This window comes from Gadus macrocephalus, chromosome 21, assembly GCF_031168955.1.
Source record: "Gadus macrocephalus chromosome 21, ASM3116895v1".
Lineage (NCBI taxonomy): Eukaryota > Metazoa > Chordata > Actinopteri > Gadiformes > Gadidae > Gadus > Gadus macrocephalus.
This window is the reverse complement of record NC_082402.1, coordinates 9,117,764-9,132,511: the sequence shown is the minus strand read 5'-3', so window position 1 is coordinate 9,132,511 and position 14,748 is coordinate 9,117,764. Positions and strand designations below refer to the sequence as shown.

Below are 14,748 nucleotides of genomic sequence, written 5' to 3'. Positions count from 1 at the left end.
CTCTGTTTTGGCATTATGTAGAGTGAGTTAAGTGTGTGTGTGGTGGCTTTATATTAAAGAACTCTGTAAGGAAATGCCTGTGTTAACGTTGACTTGGGAAACCTGCTTTCTACTTAGGTTTCAGATGAGCAATTAAAAATATGTAGGCCTGTTGTATCTGAAAATAATACAACAGGCCTGCTCATCAGCATTGTTCATTATGTTATCATTTGGTAATGACATTGACCTGATATTCAATAAATATGTTCAACAAAAATAGACGATATAACTTAATGGTTTGAGATCAGAGGCAAAGCATTTCACATGTGGGCTACTTCCTATGCTATTAAGCGCTAGCAAAGGTAAACTAATATTTTTGTATCACTGATGAGATGCCATTACAAACAACAAGGAAATGTCATTTTTTGCCCTCTACACGATTTACTTTACAATAAGTTTTAACACTCCAAGTCTGTATCTAATAATCCCTCGCGTGAAAAAGGAGGAGAGTAAAGAGGTTTGAGGAAGTGAGAGAACACTCGCTATAAGAAGCCTTGCTGTCCACAGTGAGCAGTAGTTTGAGTCATCTGACAGACAGACAAAAATAAAATGCTTCCCCATACGCTGTGACAGAGATGAATGTCCAGCCGCATGTGAACCGATGGCCACAGCAACACGTCTGCAAATGAAACGGCTGTGAGATATCGAAGGACATGAACGTACACATGTTCATAAAGGTGAAAACGTGGGGTTCAAATTTGGGTCAACCTCTATAAAAACTAGGATAATTTTCTGTATTCTATCATCAAATATTGTGCGTATGTCTGTTTAACCTTTAGTCTTTTCTATGGTTTCCAAAATAGGTCTACCCATGTAGGCTCTTAATTCATCTGAGATCCTGCCGACTATGAACCAGAGGAAGGTAACCTCTTCCTGTGTTCAGGTGGACCTATAGACCCAGGGTTAGCTGCAGGGGTAGCGCTGGGTACAGCGGTCCTGTTGATCGTGGGCCTGGTTCTCCTCATTCGCTGGCATAAAAGGAGAGGTGAGAGGAGACCATTGACACCATCATGTTGTCACGTCTACATCTGTCTACACACCGTTTATATCGCCATGGAAATGTTCACTGTGGCTTTCTCTTCACAGGAAACAAGAGGCCAAAGGACACCACAACCATTGTGAGTTTAAAACACAAAACTTAAACTATTTGGTTGAATAAGAAATAGCATTAAAACCATCCAGCTCAATATTAGTAGAGGGGCATTCCGTGGTTATAATGCTACACAATGTAGCATTATAACTCAAGGGGGCCTCAGGCATGAGTGTTAATAATCTGACTATCGCTGACCGCGAGGTACAAAAATAAAATGACTTCCCCTTACGCTTTGACACATGAAGGTCTGCAGCGTGGGAACCACTGAACAAACAACACATCTGCAGCACGGCTGTGTTGAGATGAAGAATCTGAATCATTTATAAAGGACATGAACTTACTTTCAGTCATTTAAACAGCTGTTTCAATCCAAAGCGACTGAGATAATTAAGGGGTAGGTAGGGATATTGTCCTCTTATAGTTAGATATTGGGGTTAAAATCCAGAAGCTTTTGGCTGGAAGTCACCATAATCACTAGACTATCTTGCAGGCCTATTCTATCATCCTAGTTATATAGAAAGTCTGCTTATAACAAAATAATAATGCTAACAAATGGCATTAATACAACAATATAGTTTACAACAGCATCATTACTGCATTATAGCGTCAGTTATTATCACCACTGGGTTGTGTAAACCAGGGTTTTCAGCCTCGGGGTCGGTCCCCACTTGGGGTTGTGGGAGATGACTTATATTTAATACATATTTTATTATAAAATAAAAAATATACACACCATACATAACCATATATACACACCAAACATAACCAACCTTGTAGGAAACTACTACAAGGAAAATCCACTGGGACTTCCATATGATGAACAGATGTTGATTGGGATAAAGAGTTAGCAGACGCATAAAATGTGTTGGGGTCACAAAATGGTTCTGATCTAAAAATGGGGTCATTGGCCAAAAGCTGTTGGGGACCCCACCACTGGTGAGACCAGCTGATGAGTAACTGGGTTCCTGTACTGGGTGCAGGGTCTGAACTCTATCAGGGACACCCTACCAGTCATAGGAGGCCTTCATGACCAGGTGAGACTTATTCATCCTTTTATCACACACACACACACACACACACACACACACACACACACACACACACACACACACACACACACACACACACACACACACACACACACACACACACACACACAATTTATCCATGTAATCATGGCATGACATAAAGATGCGGCATATATTAATAAAAAGGGGGTGAAAGTAATTTAATTGAGCATAATACAATAACTATGGTATATGAATCTAATGCGTCTAACTCCACAACTCCTGACCGTGTCACAGTATCTCAGTGTGGACGGAGATCAGGGCGGAGGTCCAACATACGCCTTCCATGCCACCCTTTAGGTTGAGGACGGTTCCAGCAATGCAGTGACCTACTCCTCAGTGAGGGCCTCTCCCAGATGTGGAGAGAAGGCTGGTGATGTGGACGCCACCGTCAACCAACAAGCTAATAACAAAACGACTTCAGATGTGTACGGGATGAAACATAGCCAGCAGCAGCAGCCAGCAGTAGAAATTATGAATATATAAAAAGATAAAAAACTGTTATTGTCCATAATCCATATTTACCTTCAGATGGAAACACATTTTTTTTATCAATAATTGCTGAATGCTCTTTCACATGAGGGTTATCAGAGGGAAAAGTGATGTACAATTAATTACCGGTAATCACAAATTACCAAAGTTTATTACATTTAATCATAAATTGCAAATATTTACGGTCTCGTATCGATGAAGGAGGCTTCATATCTTATGAAATTGCTAGTATTTAGACAGCCTTTAGAGGGCGTCAGAGACTAAACTGATGGGTAATGTAAAAAAGTCGGCCTAGAACTGTTCTTATTAAACATCCCTGGCTACAGTGAGACCGTATTAAAAGGAATGGTAAGTTTATGTGTAAATGTGTTTAAAGTTAGGGGTGCAAATCTGAGGTTTTAGCTCATGCTTTTTTATATTTAAGTTGCTTGACACATTTTTCTGTTTTGGCATTATGTCGAGTATATATGAGTGTATTTGGTGAGCTTTATATTAAATATCTTTGTAAGGTAACGCCTGTGTCAACGTTGACTTGAGAAACCTGATTTCTTCTTAGGTTTGTGATGAGCGATTAAAAATATATAATTTCCTGTTGTTTACCTGTTTACCACTTCCACATTTTAACAAAATTAAAAATTAAAATAATACAATAGGCCTGCTCCTCACCATTTTGCATAATGTTCATGTTGTACAATCGTTGTGAAATTGAACTGTTCATTCAATAAAAATAGACGATAAATACAACCCAATAGTTTGAGATCAGAGGAAAAGTGTTTCACATGCTACTTTTTAGGCCATTAAGGGCTAGCAAAGGTAAACCATCGTATTTTTCTATCACTGATTAGACGTTATTACAAACAAATAGGATATGTTATTATATACCCAAATAAGTCCACCTTCACAATTTACTGATATGTTTTTATGGTTCATGTCTGTACCAGGTAATCTCTCATGTGAAAAAAGAGGAGAGTAAAGTGTTGGAGGTTTGAGGAAGTGAGAGAACACTATAAGAAGCCTTGCTCTCCACAGTGAGCAGTAGTTTGAGCTATCAGACAGACAGAAAGACAGACATACAGACAGACAGACAGATAGACAGATATGGCTGCTTCTCCGTCAGACAAAGGTAAGGACTTTAAATAAACAAGATAATAAAAACTAGCAAAGTTATCAGTGGGTGTTTGTGTTTGATGGCCTTAAAGTTATTTATTCAAATCAAAAGGTGTATAGTTTGCTAAACATTACATAACTGATTGTTCTCTCTAACAGATATCCTTCCAATCAATGAAGAATGTAACAAAGTAACTTTCTCCTCGGATCATGGAAGAACAGAGTTAGTAGCTGGAGATTGTGTCTCTCTATCATGCGGGGCTCGGAGTGACTGTTCCCGTATTGCCTGGAATTTCAGTAACAAAACGGGTGCTGTAGAATTGGTTGCAAAAGGGAAGGTTAATCAGTCTGAATACAAGAAAGATAGACTACATGTTACAAAAGAGTGTTCTCTGGAGGTAAAGAAGTTGGTAAAGGAAGATGAAGGTGTTTATTACTGCAGAGAATACCCATCATCAGGAGCAACCGTTGATCATACACAGCATGAAGTAAAACTAATAAGTAAGTATTTATATTTTTATGTACTCTCCTAAATTAACCATTTTGGGTTAAAACACTTTGGGAAAAATATGACGTGTGTAGTGTTTCAATTATTCATATTTGAATATAGTGTCATGGATCCTCTGATTGAGATTTGAGAATCCTGTGTGACGATGAGATTAACTTTTAACAGTTTAATTAGATGTCTTTATTACTGTAGACATTTTCTTACATTCATTTGTTTGTTACATTTGTATAGTCTTCAAGCCTCATGGTCTTCAGTTATTCATCAGTATAATATCTGGCCCACAGACACACCAGCAGAACAAAACCCTCCACCCTGTTGTGAAAGGATAGATTTGAAGTTGGTGTAGTTGTTGAAAAGGGTGATTAAGATAGTTTCTAATACAGTATGACTGTAGACAATTTCTTACATTCTATGTATGTTTAGTAATTCCATGTTGGTCTTTGTTCTGTCTTTGCTTTTAATCCACATTGAGCAGCAAGCACAAACAGAAGTGAAAGGTATTTTATCTCTTATCATGTGGAGCCATGTTTCAGAATAGTGTCTTTATCTGTCATGTAACTCTGATGCTTTGGTAGTGGATGAATCAATGAATGCATGCCAGCATTAAGAACATGATAATCTTTGACATTATCACCACCAAATATGATGAGAACATCCCAAAATCGTCAGTTATAACTGTAGATATATCTTATTTTTTGTGGTTTTGTTTGTTTGTTTAGTTACATTTAAGACATAAACATCATTTATGAATCAGAAAAAAAATCTGGCCCACACACACAATCAGCAGGAAAAAACTCCCATCCCTTGTCTCAAATGTTTTTTTTAATTAATTTGTTGGAAAGAGTTATTGTGATGGTTTACTTATTCCATGTTTCTCTTTGTTTTGTCAGTGCCTTTGCCACATGGAGTAGCGAACACAACTTGCACAAGCACATCCAAACCAACCACTACACCAGTGAAAGGTAACTCATCTCTATCATGTGGAGCCATGTTTCTAAACGGTGTCTTTATCCATCATGTAACTCTGAGGACTTGGTAGTGGAGGTACGAGAGGCCTACCATGAGGAACCTGTAACATCTCTGACATCTCCACTAAAGTATGGTGAAACAATCACACATTCTCCCGTTATAAGTGAAAACCTTGATAAAACTCAACGCTTGTCTAAAATGATATTTTAAAGCATATTTGTTATAAGGAGTGAGTAATGTTCCTCTTTTCCATTGATTTTAATCCACAAGGAGCAGCCAGCAGCAGCCCAGCAGCAAGGCCCTCAACATCAACACCAACCACACACACACTGAACGGTATTCTATCACTGTCATGGTTTAAAATGGTGTGTTTCTATCTATCCCTGTTACTCTGTGGACTTGTAGCATCAAGTTATGTCTTCTAACTATCTAACTTCACCACAACCAACACTAGTAACCCATCACACTTCCTACTTCTGTTACACAGAAACACAGAGCTGGCCAGAGATGTACTAATTTATTAATTCCATGTTTCTCTTTGTTTTGTCATTGCTTTTGGCATATGGAGTAGCAAACACAACTTGCACAAGCACATCCAAACCAACCACTACACCAGTGAAAGTTATTTAATCTCTATTGTGTGGAGCCATGTTTCAAAATGGTGTCTAAATCTATCATGTAACTCTGAGGACTTGAAGCATCAAGTTATGTCTATCTAACAATCAGCACAACCAACACTAGTAAACCATCACGCTTCCTGCCTCTGTTTCACAGAAACACAGAGCTGGTCAGAGATGTACTTTATTAACCACAACAACATGTCTGCAGGGGCATGAGTCAGGCTGGATACACACTCTGCATCAAGCGATGGCTGAGTTGATAAGTGTTTTGATATAGTTAAGAGGTTTTGAGTTATCATAGTTAAGCCAGAGACAAAACCAAATTCATTAACATGTGACACTACGGACCTGGGTATGTGTTCTAACAATCTCTCACTGCATCACCAACAAAAGTTTTCCCACGTTCTTCATGCAAAAATACATTCCCTTGCATAAAACCAAATTGAATTTCTGTCCGTGTGTGACCTGACTTAGAGCCACTCACCACAGGAAAGCATATGAGCAAGTGTTGCAACAGAATCTGCATAATTTCTAAATGAGAGTTAACTATATGAATCTCTATTGAGTCACTTTAGCAGATGCTTTAGTCAAGGTGTATAAACAGTGAGTTCAGTCACATGTCATCAAGGAGCAGGTAGGGGTTAGGGGCAGCTCGCTCAAGGACGCCATGACAATTATTTTAGTCTATGTTAATTCTGATGACATATGTCAAGCTAACAACAGTTATGAATGGTTTCTTTACCACATAATGGACAACACCATGTAAGGTTTTAATGATTTTATAGATAAGTTAAATACAACAAACATGGCCTCTTTGCCATTTCCGTTTTAGCCCAGACAGACCAAAGGTTTACCTGGGTCAGTTAGAACATGGAGGCGTGGCCTATTTACCGCTCCGCCCACTCCCAATATAACGGTTTATTTACCTGTGTTCAGGAGAGGCTTCATGAACCACCTCCAGAACGCAAGCCCGTTTACCCTGTGTCTCTGTTAGAATAAACCACGTGTTGAACATTTACCACTCTCCTAGTTATACCTAGCACGAGACGACCATACCACAAAGGATCAAAATGGGTTTTCCTCAATAACCCACAACCAATTTACCTGGGAGTCAAACACCTCAACAAGTAGCAGACGACTTGTTCCATGTTTCTCTTTGTTCTGTCATTGATGTTTAATCCACAAGGAGCAGCCAGCAGCAGCCCAACATCAAGGCCCCCATCAACACCAACACCACGTACACCCAACGGTATTTCATCTCCATCTTGTGTTGTGTTTCAAAATGACGTTCTTTCTTAATCTGTGGATTGAGGACACGTTAATCATCAACATATGTGTTATAACGGTCCGACCATCACCACAGCCAACCCTATGAAACCATCACACTTCCTACTTCAGGTTCACAGGAACACAGTGCTGGCCAGTGACGTAGGCCTGCTTCATTAACCACAACCATTGCAGCATGTCTGCAAGCTAGTTTGGGTGGGATGTAGCCTGGGAACAAGACGAGTCTGAGCTCATGTTTTATTTGCTATTCACATATGCACAATTTGGATTAGCGAAAACCATAAGCACATCCCAACCAACCTCAACTACAGTGAAAGGTGTTTCATCTCTATCTTGAGGAGCCATGTTTCAAAATGGTGTCTTTATCAATCATGTAACTCTGAGAACTTGGTAGTGGAGGTCATTCAATTGGGTCACTGCCAGTTAGTGCTGCTATTTGTCTTGTGGTAGGCTATTAGTTTGCTGTTAAAAATAAGTGAGGCTGAAACTGCATTAAAATACATGATTATCGTTTCAATGGTTAGGAAATATTTTCCTATAGTAAGGAGGTTTATAGTTATTAGGCTATAGTTCAATTAGAAACCAAAGTGAGCTGTATATATTTACATCTAATGACTCATTGTGGCCATAGGATGTGTGTTAATGATCTGATAATCTAACAACGTTTTCACAACTTCATCAGCTCACAAAATGCTTCCCCATACGCCATGACAGAGATGAATGTCTGGCCGCATGTGAACCGATGGCACAGCAACACGTCTGCAAATGAAATGGCTGCGAGATATCAAATCTGCATCTTTTCTAAAGGACATGAACATACACATTTTCAGTTCTGAACACATTTTCACAAAAGTGAAAATGTGGTCAGAACTGAAAATGTGTTCGACAAACTGGGGTTCAAACCCAGAACCTTTTTGCTGGGAGTCAACCTCTAAAACTATATTCTGTGTTCTATCATCAAATCGTTTCTATAGTGTGTCGGTTTTAACCTTATTCATTTTGAATAGCAGACCATGGCCAGATATGTACACCTTAGGTAGACCATCCAACCCTCTTTCATCCTATTATTTATATATAAAGTCTGTTTAATTCTCTGTGGTTGCAGACGTAACCCCATGTTGGTTGTTATAATGGTAAATGGCCTCCATCACCCTCTGTAACCACTCAAGGCGTTGTACCATCAGCTCATGGAGGTCGGTGTGATCTCTTGCAGCTCCTACAGCGGGGGTCCTGCTGCGGGTCCTGGTGCTGCTGGGCTTCTCCGTCCTGACCCTGGTGGTTCTGCTCCGCCTCATTGGCTGGTGGAGAACCAGAGGTGAGGAGAGAGAAAGAGGGGGGGGGGGGAAGAGAGAGAGAGAGAGAGAGAGAGAGAGAGAGAGAGAGAGAGAGAGAGACAGAGACAGAGACACAGAGACACAGAGAGACAGAGAGACGGAGAGAGAGTCTAAATTTGTCTTGAAGATGTTGCAACCCGGCTTGGTGAGTGAGCCGCCTCCTTCCAATCAGCACACAATCTGGAGCTTACATAAAGCCGAAATGGCACTTTTATTCAAACATAAATTATTTATCTATCAAAGCAAACAAAACTCAGCTTTGGAGGAATTCACAGTCTTCTTCCTCCCGGTGGAATCACACCACCCACGAGCCTGGTCTCTCCGCACACGCGAACCCAGGAGAGCCCTGAATGAGTGTGGAAGCATGCTTTTTAAAGCATGCTTCCACACGTGCTCCTCAGGTGCTCCGCATTTCAATGATTGGCACCAATGTTCTTACTGGCGCCATCTGTTGAGAATCTGTGGTACACCACCTCCACAACCTGCCCCCTTGGCCTCCAGGGGCGCTGGGCCAGAGACGGGTTTTTATTTAGTGAACAACATTAAGCAAAACAGCACCTATTTCTGTGTTGTGCCGTTTTCCTTGTCCTCCAGAAGGCTTAAAGTCTAGTCCTTGGGGTGAGGGGGTGTCTAATATAGTGTGGGTCTGTGAAGGCCTTTGGGACTGTAACTGAGTTAAGGCCTTTACTAATAGTCTTTAATTAACTTGACTTGTGGTCACGTCTCCATCTTCACACCTGTTTTTATCGCCATGGAGAAACTGACTGTGGCTTTCTCTCCACCAGGTAACAGGGCGGCAACCGACGAGTGCATTGTGAGTTAAAGACCAAAGAGGATGAATTACAGTGACAGGTTGTGTTCGTGGCCAGGTTGACTTGTTCTCTATTTACTGTGTTGCTCAACAAGTGGAGAATATGACAACGATCCACACTACTGATTTGTGATTATCGAGCAGCTCTAGCAGTCTACAATGCACTTTGTTGAGTTGTTTAGGGATTTAGAAAACCCTTTGAAATGTGATGCATTACTCTTTAAACTACCTCTTAAGAATGATCTCCATCTGATTGGCTACTCTGAACTCTGTCTAGTCTATTTTTAAGCTGTAGGTGCCGTAGCACAGTTTCCTGTAGCAGCTCTAACGTTGATGCGTTGCAGTGATAGCTGTAGAGGGTCGGTCCCTTTGGAGGGCGGTGGCTGCTAGAGGGATGTGAGCAGCAGTAACTGATGACTGTGTTGGTGCAGGGTCTGAACTCTGCCAGCGACGCCCCGCCAGCCAGAGAACGCCTCGGCCCAGGGGCCAGTGACCAGGTGAGACTCCTTCACCCATTACACACACACACACACACACACACACACACACACACACACACACCCACACCCACACACACACATTGTTTCTGCCGAGTCTCCCTTATTTCCCACCTTGGATTAATGAAGTACACTTTATCTTTTCTTATGTTAATGTGTACCAGCAACACACATTAATTACCCTAATGTTATTGTGTGTATAAGATCTACTTTCTGTATATTTTTCTGTTTTATATTCTTATTTAAAGGTTTTTATCTCTAGTTCTTCCCCTGTGGGATTAAAGGGGTTCATCTTATCTCATGTGAATGTGTAGCAGCAGCACACTGTGGATATGGACCTGGACTGGGCTCCCAGGGGCCCCTCTGTGGTCCAGCGTGGTGGGCAGAGGGCCGTAGGCTCAGCACAGGTAAACATTAGACTCAGCCACGCCCACCTCACAGGTCACACATGGACCTGAGACACAGAGAAGGTTGGGGGGGAGTCAACAGAGCAACATTTAAAAGGTTTACATTTCAATCTGAATCTCCATGAAATGTTCCTGGCTTGGCTTCTCTAATAAAATATAATTTTCCATATCATGAAATGTGTAAATTGGTGAATAAATTGTATGGGTACAAGTCTGTGTCACACCAGTCAACACCAGTTAACTTTCGTAAAGTATGGCTCAAAGAGGGAGCAGAAAGCAGCGGGAGTAGCTTTGAGGACAGTGTTTGAGCGACTGTTTTCTTGTGTGGGTAATAGCCTACTATAGTCTGTTTATGTCTGTTTAATTCTCTATTGGTACACAGTTTTACCAACATTTATTAAACAAATGAGGAAATACGTTGTAAACGTATTCGTATAATGCAAGGGACATTTCATTGAGATTCAGATTTAATTAAAAATATATGTTTTGGTTCTTACAGGACCAAGTGGATCCTGGTGAACTTAGAGATGCTGCTACCTATGAAAACCTGAGGGCCCCTCCCAGATGTGCTGGGGACACTTCGGACACGGGCGTCCATTTTGTCACCGTACACCAACTGTCAAAATGACAAACGTCTGGACAACATGTGATGAAGCAGTTGGAAGCGGTCTGAGCTAGCTTATTGTTGTTGTATTCAGATGCATTATAACCGACTGAACAAACTTTGTTTCCCTTGGTCCTTAAACAAGCATTTAGGCCTACACAACAAGCAGTAGGTCTACACTCGGTAGTCCTTAACACCGGTTGGGCTGTACATACATGACATGACATTTATACTCAACGAAAATAATGAAATTAATACAAAATCCATGGAGCAATAATTGCTGAATGCGTTCTCATAAATGTAAGTGATGGGAACATGTTTTTCAAATGAGTTGATATGTTGTCCTTGACAGGACGCCAGAGACCAAACAAAATATATGAAAAATAATAAACAGACCAATGAACACAAAAGTTTTTAGCCAACATTATTGGTGAGGTTAATTATATAATAATAATACTATTTTAAAGCTCTTGCATTTACAATTTTTCTTGTTCTATCAAACACCATATTCTGTTATACGTTAGATATATAGGCTACAAATGTAAATGAGATGTACTTTTAACTGCGCAATAAAAATATTCTGATTTCTCCATTTTGCATTTTAAGTTCATAATGAGATTTAACAGAAATATAAAAGCTAGTGATCTTACATCTTGGTCAAGCATGGATGAGGAGAGCCAAATATAATTGACAAAAAGAGGCAAACCTGTTAAGGTTGTGGGTGCAGGCAGGCAGGCAGGTAGGTAGGTAGGACCCAGATGCAGACGGGTAACGAAAACTGCACTTTATTTCCGCCAAAAGGCTAAGGCAAGGGGCAAGGGGCAAGGGGCAAGGAGCAAGGGGCAAGGGGCAAGGGGCAAGGAGCAAGGGAACACAGGTAACTACAGAGAACACACGTAACTACAGAGAACACACAGGACCAACCAACCACAATGACAGCACGAGGAACAAAGGAAAAACAAGGGCTTAAATACCAAACACAAGACACGCAACGAGGAACAGCTGAGACACATTAGGGGAGGGAGCAGTAATCAACACAGGAGGGAAACGGAAACACACCAAAACACGACACAGACCATGACAAAACCATTGCTTTCAGATCAAAGATAAAGCGTTTGACATGTAAGCTATTTATTATGCTATTAAGCACTAGTATAAGCGAACCATAGATCTTGGATTGTTATAATCTAAGATGAAGTGGTAACAGAGTATAGGCCAACTGATTTTTCCTCTTCAGTTCAATAAAATTAGACTTTTAAAACTTTGTCAATTATGCACCCAGCAAACAAAGCATCGACAACATTATGCATTTTCTATTTCATTGATCACATGTCACTACAAACTACTCAGAAATGTTGTTGTGTATGAAGTGTATGAATTCTCAAAATACTTTATTATCTGTCTGTAATTCGTCTGAAGAAAGACTACTCCCCTTTAATACGCGCCAGGGCCTAGAAAAAATAAATAAATTGTAAATCATGAAACTTGCATTTAGTGCTGCAATTAGTTTTTGCTGCATTTTTTAAGAGGTTAGGAGGTTTTAGTCATTATATTTCAATTAGAATCAAAATTGAGTAAATAGTGACTCTGAGTGAAGTGTGACACTGTAGGAACGTGAGTCTGGGTGCCTGGGTGTTCATTTCATCCTCATGACACAAAATGTTATATTTTATATTTATGTCTATTTGTGTTACTCTGTGAACTTTTGTAGTGTTCAAGTGGTCACTTGAATGTGTGATCATAATCGGACAATGTCTGACACCAAAGTATTTGCAAGAGCCTTTTCAGCACACAATTATATGCTTCCTCTAATGCTGAGACAGAGAGGATTGGTTCCATGGTGCAGCCTGGAACCACGGACCACAGCAGCACCTCTACAGACGGCTGTGTTGAGAGGCCGGATCTGCTGCATCATTTCTAAACGCCACATAGCTTCAACCATATTACTCTTTAGTCATTCTAGCAGCTGCCTTTATCCAAAGTGAGGAAGAGTGAATTCAGATGCATTATTAAGGAGCAGGTAGGGATATACGCTTCGTGCAGTTTGACAATGGACCCTTTTGTCCAGAACCTAGTCTAGTGATTAGGACTCCATAATCACAGACTATCTTGTATTCTAGCGTCCTATTATTTGTCAACAGAAATTAAAGTATCTCAGCCATTTTTACTCTATAATTTCAGACATAGCCATGTAGGTTTTTAATTAATCTGAAACTGTAAATGGACACATTTTTATTGTGCTTTCCTAACCTACAGCTGCTCAAGGTGCTTCACAATGGTGGACCACATTCAGCCATTCATACATTCAAACAATACACTACTACATACACTACCTGCTCCTTAATTCATTCATGTAAACCATCAAGGGAACAGCCAGCTTGTGGTGGAGCAGTTAGGGTTGGGTCAGGGGTCTTGTTCAGGGAGACCTCATCACTGAGCCTGGAGGAGCAGGGGCTCCAACCAGCAACCCTCCAGTCTCCATAATAATAATAATAATACATTTAATTTAGACCTGCTCTAATTTAGACCATAGGACCTGCTTCACCTCCTGAGCTGCTGCCGCCCTCGAATGAAACTCTTAAAGGTCCCATGGCATGCCACCAGTTGTGGTGTGATTAGCCGCTACAAGCCGTTATGGAAATCTGCCCCTTATGACATCACAGGTGGGTGGGTCCACCTAGATGTGTGACGGATAGATGAGCAACGTTTGCTACAGTCCACTGGGTAGGCTGGTAGACTGATCTATCCAGCACACATCTAGGTGGACACGCCCACCTGTGATGTCATAAGGGGTCGATTTCCAAAACGGATTGTAACGGCTAATCACAACACACCTGTTGGCATGCCATGGGACCTTTAACCTAAACTCTTCCTGTGCTGCAGCTGGGCTGCTACAGCACCACCGACCCAGGGGTTAGAGTTGGGAGTCGGGGCAGGGCTAGGTACAGCGTTACCCCTGATGGGCAAAATGACCAAAGGTCTTCAGATTAGTATATGATGAAGCAAAGCCAGCAGCAGCAAACAGCAGTAGAAATTATGAATCTATAAAATATAGAAAACTGTCAATTATCGATATTTACCTTCAGGTCTAAACCCTTTTTTTAATCAATAATTGATGAATGCTTTTTCATCAAGTAAATTACAATAAAGAACCAGAACAACGTGCTATCTACGATTGAGCTTGGTCTAGCAATAGCCAGAACATATCCAAGCATATCTTATGAAAATGCTAGTATTTAGACAGCCTTTAGAGGGCGCCATAGACTAAACTGAACTGTTCTTATTAAACATCCATGGCTACAGATTGAGATACACCATATCAAATGAATGTGAGGGGTACGAATCTGAGGTTTTAGCTCATGCTTTTTTATTTTTTAGTTGCTTTGTTCTACATGACCCCTTCTTCTGTTTTGGCATTATGTAGAGTGAGTAAAGTGTGTGTGGTGGCTTTATATTAAAGATCTCTGTCTGGAAATGCCTGTGTTAACGTTGACTTGAGAAACCTGATCTCTACTTAGGTTTGAGATTAGCAATTAAAAATGTATAATTTCCTGTTGTTAACCTTTTAACAACTTCCACATTTTAAACATAGTGAAAATAATACAACAGGCATGCTCATCACCATTGTGCATAATGTTATCATTTGCTAATGACATTGAACTGATATTCAATAAATATATTCAACAAAAATAGACAATATAACTTGATGGTTTGAGATCAGTGGCAAAGCATTTCACATGTGGGCTACTTCCTATGCTATTAAGCGCTAGCAAAGGTAAACCATCGTATTTTTGTATCACTGATGAGATGCCGTTAAAAACAAATAGGAAATACTATTATTTGCCATCGACACAATTTACTTTACAATATGTTTTAACACTCCATGACTGTACTAAATAATCTCTTGTGTGAA

The 14,748-nt window shown here is 40.4% G+C and overlaps 2 protein-coding genes and 1 long non-coding RNA gene across 5 annotated transcripts in view; all 3 read left to right on the top strand.

Moving 5' to 3' along the window:
• LOC132449500 (uncharacterized) overlaps positions 1-14,748 on the top strand; it is a 55,829-nt gene that overhangs the window by 29,727 nt on the left and 11,354 nt on the right. The window contains exons 8-9 of the mRNA XM_060041162.1: positions 935-1,024; positions 1,126-1,157. Coding sequence (XP_059897145.1) covers positions 935-1,024; positions 1,126-1,157 — 122 coding nt within the window. The remainder of the gene's footprint in view (positions 1-934; positions 1,025-1,125; positions 1,158-14,748) is intronic.
• LOC132449509 (uncharacterized) lies at positions 2,903-14,391 on the top strand. The gene is made up of 2 exons (XR_009523596.1): positions 2,903-3,086; positions 14,185-14,391. It is a non-coding gene; the product is annotated as an uncharacterized LOC132449509 (long non-coding RNA).
• Positions 4,828-11,062, top strand: LOC132449504 (uncharacterized). 3 transcript variants are annotated; one of them, XM_060041181.1, is made up of 8 exons: positions 4,828-5,268; positions 5,546-5,611; positions 7,082-7,144; positions 8,396-8,497; positions 9,302-9,330; positions 9,759-9,824; positions 10,139-10,231; positions 10,731-11,062. In XM_060041181.1, exons 1-8 carry the CDS (start codon positions 5,175-5,177, stop codon positions 10,857-10,859), a joined length of 642 nt encoding a protein of 213 aa, XP_059897164.1. In that variant the 5' UTR covers positions 4,828-5,174; the 3' UTR covers positions 10,860-11,062. The 3 variants fall into 3 exon arrangements, with proteins under 3 accessions (XP_059897164.1, XP_059897166.1, XP_059897165.1); XM_060041183.1 differs by lacking the exon at positions 5,546-5,611; XM_060041182.1 differs by lacking the exon at positions 7,082-7,144.